The sequence below is a fragment of the Meleagris gallopavo genome, chromosome 4, assembly GCF_905368555.1.
Source record: "Meleagris gallopavo chromosome 4, MGAL_WU_HG_1.1, whole genome shotgun sequence".
NCBI lineage: Eukaryota > Metazoa > Chordata > Aves > Galliformes > Phasianidae > Meleagris > Meleagris gallopavo.
The window spans coordinates 29,959,658-29,977,497 of NC_139407.1; the positions used below are offsets into that span (position 1 = coordinate 29,959,658).

The 17,840-nt window shown below is 43.8% G+C and overlaps 2 protein-coding genes across 12 annotated transcripts in view; one reads left to right on the forward strand and one right to left on the reverse strand.

The window, feature by feature from the left end:
- RUFY3 (RUN and FYVE domain containing 3) overlaps nucleotides 1-7,444 on the forward strand; it is a 53,407-nt gene extending 45,963 nt beyond the window's left edge. For 4 of the 11 annotated variants that reach the window (XM_085222679.1, XM_085222675.1, XM_085222682.1 and 1 more), the window contains 5 exons: nucleotides 137-239; nucleotides 1,926-2,017; nucleotides 2,965-3,025; nucleotides 4,075-4,149; nucleotides 5,003-7,444. In XM_085222679.1, coding sequence (XP_085078805.1) covers nucleotides 137-239; nucleotides 1,926-2,017; nucleotides 2,965-3,025; nucleotides 4,075-4,149; nucleotides 5,003-5,146 — 475 coding nt within the window. In that variant the 3' untranslated portion in view covers nucleotides 5,147-7,444. Of the gene's footprint in view, nucleotides 1-117; nucleotides 240-1,079; nucleotides 1,874-1,925; nucleotides 2,018-2,964; nucleotides 3,026-4,074; nucleotides 4,150-5,002 lie in introns of those variants that run through there. The other 7 variants (XM_085222677.1, XM_085222676.1, XM_085222678.1 and 4 more) reach the window with 7 other exon arrangements.
- Nucleotides 7,445-7,742: 298 nt separating this feature from the next.
- Nucleotides 7,743-14,845, reverse strand: GRSF1 (G-rich RNA sequence binding factor 1). Its single transcript, XM_085222685.1, has 10 exons — nucleotides 14,614-14,845; nucleotides 14,363-14,510; nucleotides 13,790-13,945; nucleotides 13,319-13,459; nucleotides 11,091-11,220; nucleotides 9,460-9,611; nucleotides 9,181-9,305; nucleotides 8,828-8,963; nucleotides 8,566-8,649; nucleotides 7,743-7,881 (listed from the first exon to the last, which is right to left on the reverse strand). Exons 1-9 carry the CDS (start codon nucleotides 14,797-14,799, stop codon nucleotides 8,591-8,593), a joined length of 1,233 nt encoding a protein of 410 aa, XP_085078811.1. The 5' UTR covers nucleotides 14,800-14,845; the 3' UTR covers nucleotides 7,743-7,881; nucleotides 8,566-8,590.
- Between the last annotated feature and the right edge of the window lie 2,995 nt (nucleotides 14,846-17,840).

Consider the following 17,840-nt stretch of genomic DNA (forward strand, 5'->3'; position numbering starts at 1 on the left):
GAGAAGCAGTTTTTAGCTCTAGAATTAGGCTTCAATTGCTTTAGGGTAAAGAGAATGTTAAGTAGTTTTAATAACGTAGTGGCTCCTGATGTTGAGTGTTATTAACTTTATTCACAGTTCCACCTTGATATTACAGGAGCCACCTTGAAATCGAACTGAAGCGGGAAAGAGAGAGATGGTCACACAGTCACCAAAGCAGCCAAGGAAGCAAAAAAAGCCCAAAGAATTGGTTAAAACCGGTAATATGTCTTTTTTTACTTCTTGGTTTATATTTTGGTTATGCTTTCACTTTGTTCTCTCTTCCTGAGCTTTACTAGATATTAAATACATACTATTAATTTGTCAGAACAAGATGAGTTTGGGGACATTTTTTGCACACACCAAATAGTCATTTGGTTGAGCTTTAAAAAAAAATAAAAAAACTATAAGCATTACACTGAACTGCAGAACAGATTTCCTCATTCAGGCTGGGTACCTGACCAAATCTTGCCTGTGGTAGTGAATTCCTTCAATAGCATAATAAAACTAAGCATAAGGCAGCAGGAGAGATGATTAAGTACCTCATCTAATGAAAAACAAGCTTGCTCACTTGTGATTTTTGTGTCATAAAAAGGGAAATTCTCCTGGAAAAGCAGTGCAATTTGGAAAACAAAATTATCTTTTGAGGGCATCACAAGTCACTTGCAGTGCTTTTAATGCATTAGCACATTCATTGTGCTTTTCTTTTTCTTAAAAAAAAAAAAAAAAAAAAAAAAAAAAAAAGAAAGAAAATGAAGTGGTAATCTCATGAGTAAAACTGGTTCCCCAAGTGAAACTCCCTTTTTGGAAGTCATTTGCCTTTGAAAGCGAAAATCTGCCCTACAGCTTTTTCTGTAAACTGAAAGAGGCTCTTTTGCTGGGAACTGACAGTTGTTTAGGAGAGCAATACTCATAAATTTGAGAACTGTGAAATAGCAGAGGTGGCTTCCAAAATTCTGATGTGCATCGCAGCACTTGAGACTTGCATTTACCGGACTCCCCTGGGCTGCTTTAACTATTCCTTTCTGTGTTTGTTTCTTTTTTCCCTTTTCCCCACCCAGTGTTCAGTGAAGTTACTTACACATCATGATAAGGAGCTGCTTTTTTCTGCTGCTTGTGTGACAGTGCGTCACTGGGTGTGGAAGTGGCTGACGGCGAGGGGGGAACAGTGAGATCAGTATTCTCCAAATATGAAAGTAAAGTTTGCCTCCTTTACTCAGCAAGGATGATCCTGCTGGGAGCAGACGGGGCAATGTGCAGAAAAAAACCAAATAACAGATAACATACATAACAAACATAACAGATTTTTCTTTTGCCAAAAACTTGTAAGTGCTGCTTGGTCCAGTGGAAGTTTGCATTTTCGAGAATGTAAGAGCTTCACTGAGATTATAGTTGCAACACCAGAACTGTGTGTGAATGGGTAACTGCCAGCACTTGACATGTAGGCTGCAGACTATTTCTGACCTGGTTGTATTTCCATGTGTTATTATGTACCTGCCTGGCTCAGGCTATGACCCAGGTCTTAGCTGCGGAGTGGAGGGGAGGATTTTTCTTTCCGGGCTGAGAGGATTTGTTGCCCTGATCAGTCTATGCAAAGTAATAATTTTAAAAAGTGACTGAAGTTTCTTGTCCTTTAGTAAAAGGAAACCATTGGACATGACTAAGAATCCAGCTGTAAAACTTGAAATCAGCTTTTCTTCATAGCAAAAATAAAAGAATACAGAGCTGCTCCTGGCGTGCATTGGTGTTTTTATGCTTTTGTGTGCCCATGCCAAGGGGGGACAGTGTAATCAGTGTTCTCCAAGTACAAAAGTAGTCTCCCACTGCAGTGTCAGCAGTGTGGCAAAGGTGAATTCTTTGTTAGCATGCTAACATGGTTTGACTGACTGGTGAATTCTTTTTGGTAGGATGGGAAGCTCAAAATCCAAGAGGAAAATGCCAAACTGAAACAGTCCCCAAGAGAGGAAAACAGTGTCCTTCCACATAAGTATGGAAGAAAGTACATCTCATTTTCGTCTTCTCTTTTTCTGATTCTTGCTCCTTCTTCTCTGATTTCTTTGTTGCTGGATGGGAATTTTAGAATAGCATGATTTCCCTGGCTAAGAAAGCATTTCAGCCTCCTGCCCCATTGTTAAAATCTCTCCACATTTTCAGATTGTTGCGATAGGATTTGTTTAGCATTTGGAAGTTAAGCTGAAGATTTGTTTTTGAATGTGGAGATACGATTAAAGACAAGTAGGGAAGAACTCTGTAATGAGGGTGTTGCTTAGAGACAGCTTTTTTGAACTACTCTCAATGCCAGTGACAACGTGCAGTGCTCTAACAGTGTACTGAATGCCAATAAAATAGTGATTGGAAAAGTATTGTCTTAAAAATATCATAAGCTCTATTCAGGTCTTTTTATTTGGCTATTAAAAACCTTCCAGTCTTGTGCTTTTTGCACCCATTTCACAGTGTGTAAGCTATGACCATTGGTCTGCCCATTTGTCTGGAAGACTTCATAACAACAGAACATAACCATTGCCTGTTCCCAGATGTAGAGGATCAAACGTTTTGCAGTCGTAACTTTAAAGCCAGTTCTAAACTATGTGTGCTGTCTAAATTGCTTTTTCCACATTCATGCTCCCCTTTTTTCTGCTCTACTGAAGTCATTTTACAAGTATTTCCATTTAGCCAGGAGTGTGCTGCCTGACTCAGCTGACAGTATTCATTCTAGAGCACCAGTCACTGCTGCCTCTTTGCTTTCCTGTTTGATGAAGCTTATACATGCTTCTGCTCTCTTGCGTGAGCAGGCTTGGCGGTGTGGTTTTGAAGAAATAAAACCAGAAATCAGTGCAGGTCTGATTTTAATAAGAGGATGAAGAGTGCTTTGATAGTCCCTGTGTTTTTCTCATAAGTAGCGGTGTGATTGATGCACTGGCTCAAACTAATGTTTTTCTCTTGTAGGTTACAGAGTAGCACTCAGGAGGAGCAGGTTGGTGATGCCTTTTCTTGCATTCAAATACTAGTGAGTGTGCTGGGGAGCTCCTGCAATGTCTTCCCTGCTGCAAATGCCCTTCAGGTTTTGTCTTTGTTAAGATTTGTGCCTGTAGAGTGTGTAGCAGCAATGTGGATGGATCTCTAGTGGAGAAGTGCTGCTTATCTCAGTAGAAAGTTGTCAGTACTGCATTTAAGCGAGTCTATTTCATTCCCTCAGCAAAATTGTTATTTTTAAACTAATATTAAATCCTTTTGTAATTCCTTTGCCCCATGCCTTTTCTGGGTTAGCGTCTTGAAAAAGAACAAGGAAGGCATAATTTTGTATTTTGTGAAAATGGCAGTGTGTAACGTCCTTGGTCTGGGTTAGGGTTTTGCAAGTTCCTTTGGAGTCTACAGGGGAAGAGTTATTTGTTTGTGTTTGGTTGGCTGCTTCTGTGTATGTCAAATTGACCCAAGCATGTTCTTTCTCCCTTGGGTGCCTGGCAAAGCCCACCTAGAGCCACCAACTCTCAACAGGATGCTGCAATGCACATTTACTCCCATCTACCAGGAATTTCTACCATCATCACCAATTATTCCTGGTGAAAAAAGAGATTTTGATTCCCCCTCCCTCAACCCCCGCCTTGCTGCTGGGCCAGCAATCTCTGTGTAGGCCTGTAAACAAAGCTGCATGGTCCTCGGCTTGCAGAGCCGTACCATGCTTCCTGGTCCACCCTTGGAACTCAGGTTTGCCAACTGGGCTGAGTGCTGCTGCTGAAGAGGAGAGGGTGACTTTTTAGGACTCGTGCCTCTTAGTTGATTTTGGTTACCTCTAAGTTTTTTAATGAGGGACAGCAAAAGGTAATATCACTATTACAGGTACCCTTCAGATTTTAGCCAGTGCAGCTGTCCTGCAAATAAATTTGTTAGTCCTGTGTGGCTTCCTGGTGTGTTGCGTAAAAGGGAGGGCTTAAAAACACAACAATGTGAAATCTTCATCCCTGTTATAAAATAAGGATCAGCCACAGAGCTTTGCTACCAAAGCCATGGAAAGCAGGCAAGTAAAGCAGAATGCCTTGGCTTTTATTGTGGGTTCAGGAACAGCCATCAGGACCTGGAAATGCTCAGATCTGCCAGCTCTGCCAGGAAGAAAGCAGCCGAAGCAAGAAAAAGGTAACTCCAAGGATTTATATTGTCATCTCAGCTGTGTGGTGAATGTTCATTTCCTCTATTTACATTTTCAATGAGATGGTCAAGGTGTTTTCCTGGGTGGTCTCTGAAATTGATTAGAAGCAAGGGTTGTTAAATTGTTAACACTTGCAGCTCCACTTTCCTTCATTGATGCTGAGGAGCGGTTTGTAAGGAAACAGTCAAGGCACTCTTAAAAACTGTTATCAGTGCAGTGAACATTCTGGTCTCGCTGTTGTTGCGTACTTTAGAGATGAGGAAGCAGGTGTCATTTGGTTGTATTTTCCTCTGGTTTACCTAACCTGCCAAGATTTGAATCAGAGGGCATTGCTGGGAAGCTGGGGACAAACTGGTCCTTCCAGGCAGTGCATGCAGGGCTCTGACCTCCACTCTTGATTAGAGATGGACCAGTGCCACATTTCCAAATAGCCCTTGGAAATATCTAGGGCAAAGCAAGGGAGCACAGCAAGGTGACCTGGCTGGGGAGCTTTCAGAGTGGTGACTGGTCTGTCCAATATGTCTATATGGCTATAAAATAAATATGCATCACTTGTGACAAAATGCTCTAGCTGCAACTGGACTGAAGCAATTAAAACTTGAATGCTTCATTTTTGGTAACTCCTACCTAACTTTACAACAAGTCTTCACCTACTCTTTGACATGAGGTCCATGGTAGCTTGGTCCTGATCACAAGGACAAGTTTCTGGTCTTCAGAGGGGGCATCTTTCTCTAGTCCAGTAGAGGATTTGAATTAACTGAAGGTTATAGAGAGAAAACTCAAGTTTGTTTTCATCACTTGTGTTTAGTATCCTGTAATTTTTCTGTCCTCTTCCTCCAGAATATCTGCAAGAACTGCGGTGGTATCTTCTGTGAAGCCTGTTCAGCAAATGAGCTGCCCCTCCCGTCCAGTATTAACCCAGAGCGTGTCTGCAATCCCTGTCACAAGCAACTCATTGAGCAATATTCCACCAGTCCCTTGTAGGAGGCAGGCTGCAGAGTGTGGTGAGACCATAAAAATTGTTGTAGCAGGTGATTGTCTCTGGAGTTGTTCAGGGGGAATTTGAAGACACTTACCTGTGTTGTTTGGAGAGGGAAAAAGCAGCTTTATGGTGTTTTAGTCAAAAGAGACTGTAAACAGAACACCCTGAGCCTCCCCTGTGCAAAAATCTGCCAGCTCTCTGACCTGGTCTTGTGCTGAGGAGAACAGCTTGAGGAATGTCACACCGAGTGGCCATAAGGCGTCATCAGGCAGTCTCAGGATGCTGCAAGAACAGAGCGCCCACCCGAGAAAGAGCCATGTGCCTGTGTGTGCAAGGCAGGAGCGTGTCAAGTGAGGGCATGCTGCTGCTAAGCAATGGCTCGCTAAAAGCAAAACGGGAATACTTTCTAATCCTCACGTCTGGCTGCACTTGAAATACCATTTCCCCTTTTCCTGCTGTCTTTGACAATCAGGCTCAACTGTGCTCCTTCAGTGCCAGGAGTCCAGGTAACAATACCAACAACAAAAAAAAACCATTTTCTGACACTGCTTCTTTGACCCAGTCCTCCAGCAGCAGGCTTGCTATGCAAATCATTATCAAACAAAGCTGTGAAATGATCCTTTATTTTTAGGGACTTTGGAGAGGGCTAAGATTTTCTTTTTTGGTGTGTGTGATGTTGGAGAATTGACCCACACTGATCCAGCACAGAAATGTTTAAAGGCATCTCTAACCTTCCTACTGGAGACCCTCACTGTGACTTTGTGACCACAAAATGGTGGCCAACCCAAAGAGCTACAGAACCTCCTATCTTGATGTTCTGGGGGAATAGGAGTCCCAAAGGTTTAGTTACAAATCAACATTACGCAGAGAGTTTAAAGCAGTCTTTGCACCTATCTCCTTTGTGTACATAAAAAAGTGATTGTAATACAGCTGGTATTTCACTGGTTTTGCATTAGATCAAAATGAAAGCGAGATGAACTCAACAGTGCTTTTTGCCTTTAGGATATCCTGATGTAAAACAGTTTTAAAAGTTTTCATAGTTTGTGCTACATCAATCTTTGTTGCTGTGACTTCAAGGACACATTACTCCAAAAAGTGTTGGTGACTTCCTCATAAAGCACACACGCATCGTATCAGTTTATTTGGTCTACTTGATACTGGAAGCCTACTTCAGTCTTTAGGGCCACAGGATGTTTTGTAAACTATAGAAAATTGATGTATTTATACCTGACGAAGGCATTGGGCTTTAAACTACTATCTCCTAATAAAATTTGTATAATTCTTCAGAGGAATTCATTAGACTGGCTGGAACTGCACTAAAAAGTATATCAGAGTTGAGGTTTTTCACATGGTTGGTGCTAGAGTTAGTATATCCCAGAAATTTTTCTTTCCTAGTTCCTTGCAGGTCTCAGTGTATTCAGCTGTCCAAGCGCTCCACCTCCTCTCAGTGCCCTTCAGAGACAGTGCACTAAACAAAGGAGAGCAAGCTTCAGAGTTTTCCTTTTTCTGCCCTTTGTGGTAGTTACCTTGCTGCTATCTTTTACAGTAGGCAAGAAATTGTGAGTAGTGTTGAAATTTGAGAAGCCTAGAATTAAGTGTGAGCAAACACTGCTTTCACAGGGTGAAATGCCATCCAAATTTCTAAGTTTTGTGTACACATTGGTACACGCTTAAGAGATTGCAAATTCCTGCATCCAAATCCAGGAGAAAGTCTGACCCAGGCAATTTCAGTGCTGAAGGATTTAACTGGAAACCAGGCACTTACTGTGAAGTAACTTTAATGCTGGTACATCCGAGCAATTTCACAGCTCTGAAGTGACAGCTTATCTGTGACCTCCACGTAACTTCCCACTGTTCAGCAGTGGCTGCTGCAATTCTTGCTTGAAGTGAAGGCTGAAATGATCTTTATGTAGAAAGCAGGACAGTTCTTGAGCAGGTCCTTTACAGTTACAGTATGCAAACAGCCCTTTACAGAGGCAGCTGAAAATCCTTCAAAATAGGGCTCTAGTTGCTGTAATTAAAACTGGTATTTGGAAAGGTGTGAGATGATGATGTAAGCTGTCTGTGTTCACACACACAACTCCTTCCTGATTTCTTTGATTCAGTGAAGGACTCTGCTTTTAAGTACTGGTTGTTGTGCTTTATGGTGCTGCAAATGTTCAAGGCACATTTGCTCACATACTGGTGGTAATGCTGAATTTTTGGGTTTATACCTGGACATTTGGAGTGGGGGAGCAGATAGCAGTTTTTCTGATATTAATTTTGTTCCACACGCAGTAATAAAAACTTTCTCATCTGGATCCTGTGTTCTGAGTGATCCTTCCCTTCTGCTTTGGCTATGGCTATGAAAGTATTTCAAAACCAGTAGCAGATGCCAACAAAGAAATTAAAGATATGTGGCAGGAGAAACAAGGAATAAGCAATGTTTACTGCCTTCTGTGTATTGGGATCTTAGACCACTTGATTGTTGTTAATTTTTTACATTGGTGTTTTGTTAATACTTTGTTAGCACTGTGCAGCTTAAGACTAGAACTGCTTTGTCCCACAGCATTTGCCATTCCTCCATTACAGTTTTTTCTACTTCTGTGACAGACAATCTTTCTATGACATATCAACACGCTTTATTACATGCTGTTACATAAATCCAAATGGTATTTTATACAGCTTATCCTTGTAATTGAGCAGCAACTCCCATACTCCATCTTTGCTTATACCCCAGGAATGCGTTCACTTTGACCTACGAAGAAAGTAGGGGGGGAAAAAAAGATAGAAACCATCACTACTTCATTGCAGCTTATTATTCTCTTTTTCTGAAAATGCACCACTGCATTTTATTTCAAAGTATTGCTGCCAATACTGCAATTGTATAATTTAGCATTTTTCAAAAAAAATGTCACCCAAAAGGATAAGATGCAAACAGCCTGTGAGAGAGAACTGCCACGTGCAGTGGAAGTAAGTTATACACAGAGGGGAGCCAGAAACAGTTCTGGGTGCCACTCCTCTATTTCCATGCTAGAGACTGTAGCTACATCAGAAATTCTAACAGGTGAAAACTAGGACGGCTTCAAGGGGAAGACGAATATGCAAGTGGAAAAAGCACTCTGGCACATTCCAGCAGGCCTCAGCTGTGCCAGGGTAAGTTCCAGGGAGGTGGTGTGGTGGCTGGGTAGTGCAGCAACCTCTCTGCCAGCTCTGACTGTCACCTCAGACAAGCACTGCTACCCCTCTGCCACAGGAAGTTGTTTTCGTGTAATCTGAATGCACAGGCCTGTGTGCCTAGGCTTGATGCCTGACCTCAGATTAGCTGTGATGATCAGCTTCAGCCACTTGCTCTAAGTAACAACCCAGATGCTATTTGAAATTCAAAATATCAAGTGTACTAAAAATGAAAAAGGAACAATCCAAAGAAGGATACACTCACCAAATCTGAGATCTCGCCACTGTCACTAGTGGTGTCCTGAAGCCTTTGGATGTTCCTTCAGGAATACTTCAACAGCACCAAACTCTAGTGAACAACATGGGAAAGGTATTTCGCATTCAGTGACTTGCAGATAGGGGAATTCGGAAATCTGGTTTTCAAACAATCCTGTTGCACAGGGTACTACCAGTAGCTAGACAAGAAGGGCCAAAGTACCCAAGGATCTATGTCTTGGAGTTGTGGAACTCCCTTCCTCTTTACTTACGCAGCTGTGCCCTCTCCTTAGCCATTGCAGTGACTGCATCATCATAGCTCTCAAAATGCACGTCAGCTTCACCTGTGGCAACTCCATCGGAGTTGTATTCTATTAGGATCCTTCTGGGCCTCAAAGGAGCAAAAAACTGAAAAGAAGGAAAAACAGGGATCCAAAAGGTGAATGTGGTGAGAAAGAATCAAGAGAAATACACCCCATTACCAGAAAACCTCATGTTTTTGCTCATAACCCACATCCAGCCATGGGGACTGAGCACGTGAGAAGCACAAGACTCCCTCCCCTTCAGGGTGAAGTTGATGCACAACCAACCACTAAATCTGATGCATACTTTTACTGCTACTTACATCTATTATGTCTTGGGCGCTAACTTGTGTAGGAAAGCCCCTCACATGGACGGCACGTAGTGATGATAAGATGCTCCCAGTTTGTGAAGAAGGCCCCGAGCTTTCTGCTGCTTCGCTAGCCACTTCTGTGGAAGGGAGGAGAAACATCATTAACACCTGCAATTATCACTTCTCTTACATGAAGGCTGAAGACAGCAGGGCCGTGCTCCCAGCAGCAGACAGCGACAGTGAAATGAAGGCGCCTCAAAGAACACACACATGCTACAGGGCCAGGCTCACCCTTCTCTCTTTCCGCACTGGAGCCTCTGGTGTAATCCGACTCCCTTTCTTCCGCAGTGGATCCAAGCTCTCTTCTCAGTCTTATCATCTCCTTGCGAAGAGACAAATGCCTCTGCATTTCACGCTTTGTACTTATGTATACTTCTATATATCTAGGATTACAAGGAAACAATTACATGGCACTCCCTGTACTTCCACAAAGAACTCAGGAATTTGAAAATATACAATTATTGTGCGCAATTTTCCCATCTCAGCTCTGCTCAACTATTTGCTGTAAGAGCCACAGATGGCGTGTAGTTACAATTTGGGGTTAAACTGGCAAGCAGTAGTTTTGAAGAACTTGTTTAGACTGTACAGTAACGCCTATGAAAGTGCTTTTCAATGTGTAATGAGGCTCTCATGTATAAACCCACATACTGTGAGCCAGTTTGTTCTGACAAGATCTTTAGTGTATGGTGTTACATGAAATTCTTTCAGGACTAACATCAATTGCTTACATGCCAAAACTATGTTTTGCTGCAGAAATGCAGCACTACTTATAGACATTCTCTCTTTCCTGCAGTAGCATGCATCCTTTTGAACAGCCTTATAAAGGAGACTCTTTTCCCCCGATGTACTTCTGCAAACTGCTCTATCCCAATCTCTCCAACCCTCAGTTAAAAAAAATAATTAAAAAAAAAATATATATATATATTACTCAATCGCAAAGCAGACTTATGAAGCAAGCAGATACACAAGATGCATAGGACCATGCTAAATACTTCAGGGAAACCTAAGATTTTACTGCTATGATATTGGTAGGATGAAATGTAATAAGGTGTGCATAAAAGTTGCAGGAGAAATACACCAAGATATAATGCAATGTTATGGGAATCTAGCAAAATCCCACTTATGCTGCAGAAAGAAATAGTTGGAAAAAAACATCCTATTCCCAAGTTTAGTGAAAGTAGAAAGTTGCACTTAAATCTCTGGCCATCTATCCCAGAGCCCCTTACTCAGGCCTTCCAACGTTTCAGAGCTGCCAACGGTACCAGTTGGACCTCACACAGGTTTAACTATTCGGTATTTAGTCAGACGTTTCCACAGAACAGAAGAAATAATGCCGTGGAGAAGAGGGGAATGTGGCTATCCATATTTCCTCTCTTCCCAACAAGAGCAGACAAAGTAAGGGAAATAATCTCATGTACAGCCTGACTGAGCTCACAGCTCAGCATCCAAGCACGTGAGCTCAGGACAAAGAACTTTTCTGGAGAAATGAAAGAAAAAGTTGGCAGCAGTTTTGGAAACTTTGGAAATAGTTTCTTCAGTAGTTACTCAGGTACATGAAGCTGGGTAGGTGAGTCAATTAGAGCCTTGTTCCATCACAACAAAAAAAGAAAATAATAATGGCAAAATGTGAATTAATTAATCCCTACTGGAGGGTGGGAAAGTATGTCAGGTCACTGAATTATTGGGCACACCTGCAGAGCAGTGGCTTAACATGGGCAGGGGTACAAACACAAAGAAAAACTAAATCTGAGAATGAGATAACAGGCAAAGCAGCTGATATTACGCCAAGAGGCAAGCTATAAGTCACACTGCATGCTTTATACCAAGTTCTTCTACCCTCTAAACCATAGCAAAGCACCTACCTATTCTCCATGTACTCCTTATGTCTTAGTAGGGCTTTAGCTACCATTTCCGGAGCTGCAAACTGCACATAAGCTTCTCCTGTTTTTCTTTCTCCCCGATAAACAAAAGTTATGTCAGTTATCCGCAAACCTATTAGCAGAATGGGGAGAAAAAGGCATTTACATTGTTAGGAACTTGTGCTATGGCTTAGAAAGACATCTCTTCCCTAACTCCTCTTGTTTGGACAAATTAATGTAGCAGCTCCTAATCCTGAAATAACTTCAGCCAAAATATGTATGTATTTTTAACTTTTTAAAAAATTCCAGATTATTGGTTTTATGTTAGCTTTCACAGAAGTCTTAATTGCCAGCGATAGCTCTGCAACAGATGGATTTAAACATTATTTGACTGTTGGTTATCAATTAAAAAACCTACTGCCAGTGGCCTTCACATTTGGCATCATATCGGCTGCCATTGAGCCTTAGTGCTGGAGAACTGTGGGCATGCCCACCAGCAGTAGGAAAAACACCTGAAGAAAGAAGTGGTTTCAGTTTACTCTGAACTTTACAACCTGATCTCCTAAGAAATATTATTTCTGCAAACACCAGGAAAGCCTCTTTTCTATTAAGTATATGCAGAAACCAGCTTGCTTGCTTCAGCCCTAAGAGCAGGGAACACACACTCTGCTCAACAGTTGCTTGGCTGAGCAGTTCTGCAACAACTAAGCTATAACTGGCACAGGATGCCCAGAGAGGTGGTGGCAGTCCCGTTCCTGGAAACACCCAAGGTCAGGCTGTGGACAAGGCTCTAAGCATCATGATGTAGCTGTAAGTATCTCTGTTCCTTGCTGAGGGTTGGATTTGATGGCCTTTAAAAGTTCCTTCCAACTCAAATGATTCTATGATTCTGACTATTCATATGAACAAGCCATTATTTAAAAAACCAAACTGTAAAAACCCACTTCACAGAATCACAGAATTGTAGGGGTTGGAAGGGACCTCTAGAGATCATCGAGACCAACCCCCCCTGCCAAAGCAGGTTCCCTACACCAGGTCGCACAGGTAGGCGTCCAGGCGAGACTTGAATATCTCCAGAGAAGGAGACTCCACAACCTCCCTGGGCAGCCTGTTCCAGTGCTCCGTCACCCTCACCGTGAAGAAGTTCTTACGCACATTTGTGCGAAACTTCCTGTGCTGCAGCTTATGTCCGTTTCCCCTCGTCCTGTCTCCACGTACCACTGAAAAGAGACTGGTCTCATCGCTATGGCCGCCACACCTCAGATATTTATAAACCTGGATCAGGTCCCCTGTCAGTCGTCTTTTCTCAAGGCTAAACAGACCCAGTTTACTTAGTCTTTCTTCATAGGGGAGATGCTCCAGGCCCTTCACCATCTTTGTGGCCCTCCGCTGGACTCTTTCCAGCAGAAAACTTAGAAAAACTTAGCTACTAGAGTTTTAACATTACCACGCATTATCTGTTATGATAATACTGCAAAGCCCTACGCTGCACTCTCTTGTCCTGAAGATACCTGGGGCTCATCCATCTGAAGAGAAGATGGGGGGGAATCTCATCACTGTTTACAAATGTCTAAAGTGGAGTCAAGTTCATGGGGGCACATTCTTTTTGGCAGCAAGCAGCAATAGAACAAGGTGCAATGGGCAGAAATTGGAAAACAGGGAGTTCCATATTAACACAATAAAGAACTTCTTTACTGTGAGAGTGATGGAATACTGGAACAGCTGCTCAGAGAGGTTGTAGAGTCTCCTCTGATTCAAGACCTGCCTGGATGCCTTCCTGTGTGACCTGCTGTAGGGAACTGCTTTAGCAGGGGGTTGGACTCAGTGATCTCTAGTATTCCCTTCCAACCCCTACAGTTCTGTGATTCTGTCCTTTAACAGGCATATATCTTTCTGGCAGTTTCTGTACCAGTAGCAATCTCAATGCAAAAAAACTTGAATTCAGATTCCTCCCTTTATTTATCTTCCCCCTAAATGAGTGCTGCAAATATTGACGTTAAGACAGACTTCCAGAAAGTCAAAGGCAGCCAATGACCTTCCAGCCAAAAACTTGTTCAGAAAGCTTTAGTTGCTTCTAACAGCAGGAGGATAGCAATTTGTGATGCTACTTAAGGTGTTCGTGGCTGCACATGCTCTTTCAGCTCTCACTTAGGGGAATGACTGCTAAGCTAAACATGAACTCAGAGCACAAAACACCTCATAAACAGAGAGTAAAAACTAGTTTGATTTACCTGCAAAAAAATCTGCAATGTCATCCTCTGTGGAGTCGAACGGAAGACCTCTGAGCAGTACAACTCCATCGCTCATGACTTGCGACTCATACCGCAGGCTCTGCAGTAAGCCATCTACATCTTTATCGTGAATTTCATGAACTGCAAGGCACAAAACATGTTTTCTTTCATGGTACAGAGAAGGTAGCACTCTGCATTCACCTTCTTCTAAGGCATCACTCCTCCCCCCCCTCACACATGCACAACTTCATCTTCTTTCCCTGCATTGCTCCCACATAACTTGATGGTGCCCCACATCACAAGTGTGACTTTGCTGTTCCCACACAGCTCAAGAAGTTTGGACTTCACAGTGCCTTGTTTGCCAGTTTTTGCTCCCCACTGTCCCCCTGGCACCAGCCTGTTCCTGTAGTCAAGCAGTTCAAATTGACTATCATGTTTTCTTTCCATTTAACTTACGCTACTCAAACCCACCTTTTACGTAACGCGTGCCCATGTATCTCAAGTTCTTTTCCAATGCTTTCTGGACATCTGCTTTTGACTCAAGCTCGATCAGGGCATCTCCCCTGCGCCTCCCATCCCTGTTTAGGAGGAAGTGTATGCCGTTCTCACCATTCCGAATCTTACAGCCTGGAAATCGGGGAACACAGGACAGAGACATGTGCAGCTGTGTCAAGTGTGGGGGAGCTTTTGATCCCAGACTAAACCTTTGAGTATTGCACAAATCTGTTCCCCTGCCCTGAAAGGCAGGCTGAAAAACTTTCTACCCTGAGCTCTAACACACAGTGCTTCTCACAAAGAAAGGGCTCTGGCGTCCCTTAGGGACATGGCTTAACGGGCAACGTTGATGGTGGGCCGACGGTTAGACTAGGTGATCTTAGAGGTCATTTCCAGCCTTCATGGTTCTATGATTCACAGCTTCCACTGCTGTGTAAACGGACGATGCATGCCCTTATATTATTTTCTTTCCATTAACTAACTGTTAGCTAATCATTAAGTTCTGTAAGAGCACAGTGAACCGTTACGGAGGCCAAGCAGCTCCCTTACTATCAAAGAAGGCCATCATCTCCTTCTTGGTACACGCGAAGGGGAAGCCATGCGCCCTGATGAGAAACACAGAGTCCTCGTTCTCTTCCTTGGGAAGCTCCGGGTCCTGCTCTGCGAGCTGCCCTTCCTGTGTCGGCGAGTCGACAACCTGCCAACCGAGAGCCATCAGCGGAAAAGCGGGGACTCGCGCGGCTTCCCCCCGCGGCCTCCGCCACAGCCCCCCGCGGCCCGCCGCCATCTTGGGCCCCTACCTGGCTGTAGCGGCGCGCGGCGGCGAGGAGCGGGGCCGCGGCCTGCGGCGCTCCCGGCCCGAGGGAGGCGGCAGCGCTGAGGAGGCAGCGGCGGGCGGACGGCGGGCGCAGGCAGGGCGGCAGCGGCCACGGGCGGCGGCCCAGCAGCAACGCGGCCACGCCGCGGCGAGCGACGGCGGCGGCCATGATCGGCGGGCGGAGAGGTGAGCGCGGCTCCGCCTCCCCTTCCCAGGAAGCTCCGGCAGCGGAGGGCTGGAAGCGACGGGCCGGGGCGGGCGGCCTGAGGCGCGTTAGGGGTGGTGTTGGGGATTCGGGGGTGGGGGATCGCTCCGTAGTGCTGCTGTCCCGTTAATTTCCCTTCTGTGGTTTTTGTCTGTGTTTCTAAACCGTAAACGTATTCTAAGTGATATCACTGTTTCCAGCTGTTGCTTTTATAAACTGTTTCATGTCACAGACTCCTATAGGACAGACGTTGCCGTGATAATATGACATGCTTACCTGACAGCAGCGTTCCATCTGGACACAGCGCTGGTGAGCCGCAGCTCGAGTGCTGAGCTCAGTTGCGGGCCCCTCACTACATGAAAAACATCGGGGCCTGCAGTGTTTCCATAGAAGGGCAACAGAGCTGAGTCTGGAGCACAAGTCTTATGGGAGCGGCTGAGGGAGCTGGGGTTGTTCAGTCTGGAAGAGGCTCAGGGGAGACCTTATGGCTCTCTGCAACTGCATGAAAGGAGGCTGTAGTGAGGTGGGAGTTGGACTCTTCTACTGGGTAACAGTGATAGGACAAGCAGGAATGGCCTTACATTGAGCCTGGAGTGGTTTAAGTTGGGTATTAAGAAAAATTTCTCTGGAAAAGTGGTGATGTAGTGGCACAGGCTGCCCAGGGAGGTGGTGCAGTCACCATCCCTGGAGGTGTCAGGAAACACAGAGATGTGGCACTGAGGAAAGTGGTCAGTGGGCATGGTGGAGGTGGGCTGGGGTTGGACTGGATGGTCTTAGTGGTTTTGTGGTCTTTTCCAACCTTCATGATACTATGATTCCCAGAATTTTTTGAATTTTCAACGTAAATTGCATACACATTTTCAAAGGAGCATTGAACTCAATTTTAAAGTGGTTCACCTTCTGTTTTTGTTTTTTGTTTTTTTGTTTTTTTTTCATGTTTTAAACGTCAGGTTTATCTTTAAAGTTTTTAAATAAGCAGACTCCATAGGTGAAAAAAGAAAAGAAAAGAAAAGAAAAGAAAAGAAAAGAAAAGAAAAGAAAAGAAAAGAAAAGAAAAGAAAAGAAAAGAAAAGAAAAATTAGGTAATGATAGTAATTTCTCTCCAACATCTACCTTATCCTAGCTGTCATAGAATCATAGAATCATTAAGGTTGAAAAAGACTTCTAACTCCCAGTCCATCCCCACCATACCCACTGACTGTGTCCCTCAAAGCCACATCTCCACAGTTCTTGAACACCTCCAGGAATGCTGACACCACCAGCTCCCTGGGCAGCCTGTGGCACTGCATCACCACTCTTTCCTATAGGAAATGTTTCCTAATACCCAACCTGAACCTCCCCTGGCACAACTTAAGGCCATTACTTCTTGTCCTATTGCTGTTATCTGGGAGAAGAGGCCAACCCCCACCTCACTGAAATCAGCCTCCTTTCAGATCACTTTAGAGGCTCCTGAGCATCCTCTTTTCCAGACTGAACTGTAAGTTGTCACAGAATAAGCAGATTCCTGAATCCCACAGGTCAAGGGAGCACTGCATGTGTTACTCTTTTATGCACATGAATTGTTCTTGAAGGTTTGGGGTCCAAGCAAGGTGTAAGGCAGATTCTCCTCGTCAGACAGAAGTCTTCTTATCACTTTGCCTCCAGTGCACCTTCATCCCAAGTTCAGTGACGACCAGCACACCACTCCGTCCCGTAGCCTGTCAGTATTTGCCAGTCACCTTTAGAGGGCACCGTTCTGCCGGGCATCTGTCAACATTCAGGTTTCCAAAGCATCTCTGGGCTTCTTGGCTGGTGTGAGGGAGGAGAAGTTTTGAATTTGTCACTAGGATCTGGAGAAAAAAAAATAATCATCCTAAGACAACAGAACTCGCATTCTTCACTCTTCAGTGCTGAAGTTGAATGAAGTCTGCCTAGCTGAGTAAATCAGCTGTGTTAAGTTAAAGGGACTGAAAAGATGCCCCTGGCATGCTGTTGACCCCGAAGTTAGTGTATACAAGCTATTCTCTTGTTTGATCATAGGAAAAAAGGAAACACTCTAAGTACATCCTAAACAGACTTATTTTATATTGGGATGTTGGGTTATTGGGTTATTTGTCACTGCACAATGTCATTGAGAAAATTTATATTCTGGGTGATATATTCTGGAACTATTCCTTGAAGTTACTCCAGCAGCAGTCCTCCCTTCACTTTCCATGGAAGATGGCCCTGTAACACAACTGTGTGTGTGCAATGCTATCAGCATTCAGCAGGAGATAAGCTGGGCCTGAGCGAGCTGACGAAACCTAAAGAACATATTTTGTGCAGAGAAGGTAAAGTAACACGAAGCCACTGCAGATGGTGTCTGTGCCACAAATGCTGTTGAGATTTGTAGGGATGGTCCTCCACAAATCGCTGCTTTCTATGAAGGTTGCGGCAGGCGTGGCATCCGAGTGCTGTAACGGCACTGAAGGCAACAGAGTACCACGTTTATTCCTCTTCCTACTGTCCAGCAGCAACAAATGTGGTGACTCCCACTGTATAATACCTTGCAGTTCCTGTTATTTTTTCATGCGTTGCTTTTTATTTTATTTTTATTTTTAGAGAACAGTGACCTGTCCAGATCACAGGTTCGGTGTGATATTTATACTTCAACGCTTTGCTGCATTTCTATTGCTATCCTCTAGGGATTGCCTGTATGCAAATTAAATCCCTTACCTCAATGCACAGACAAGTACCTGATTTGAAAAATTGTCAGACCTATAGGTTTAATCTAGAATGTGGAGAGAATGCTTGTAGAGCTCAGTATTTAGACTATTTATATTTCAAACTGAATTTCTGTTCTTTTTTAAACTTTTGTTCATCTTGAGTGTTCTGCATTTACTGAGCTGTGTTATAATCTCTGCTACAAAAGCTGAAAACTCTGGTTTGGGACCAAAGCTCTTTCTCAGCTTGAGGGCCTTTTCAGAGCAATTCTTTCAGCCCTACAGTACAATGCATAAACCAAAATGACAGCCGTCGGGGTTTGG

What these genes read in the sequence shown, in the direction of transcription:
- GRSF1 (XM_085222685.1), bottom strand. Translation starts at nt 14,799, where the DNA reads ATGGCCGCCGCCGTCGCTCGCCGCGGCGTGGCCGCGTTGCTGCTGGGC. An exon ending in CCGCGCGCCGCTACAGCCAG is followed by an intron (nt 14,511 to 14,613) that starts GTAGGGGCCCAA and finishes CTCGGTTGGCAG; the next exon opens with GTTGTCGACTCGCCGACACA. An exon ending in GGGCACGCGTTACGTAAAAG is followed by an intron (nt 13,460 to 13,789) that starts GTGGGTTTGAGT and finishes TGTGCCTTGCAG; the next exon opens with TTCATGAAATTCACGATAAA.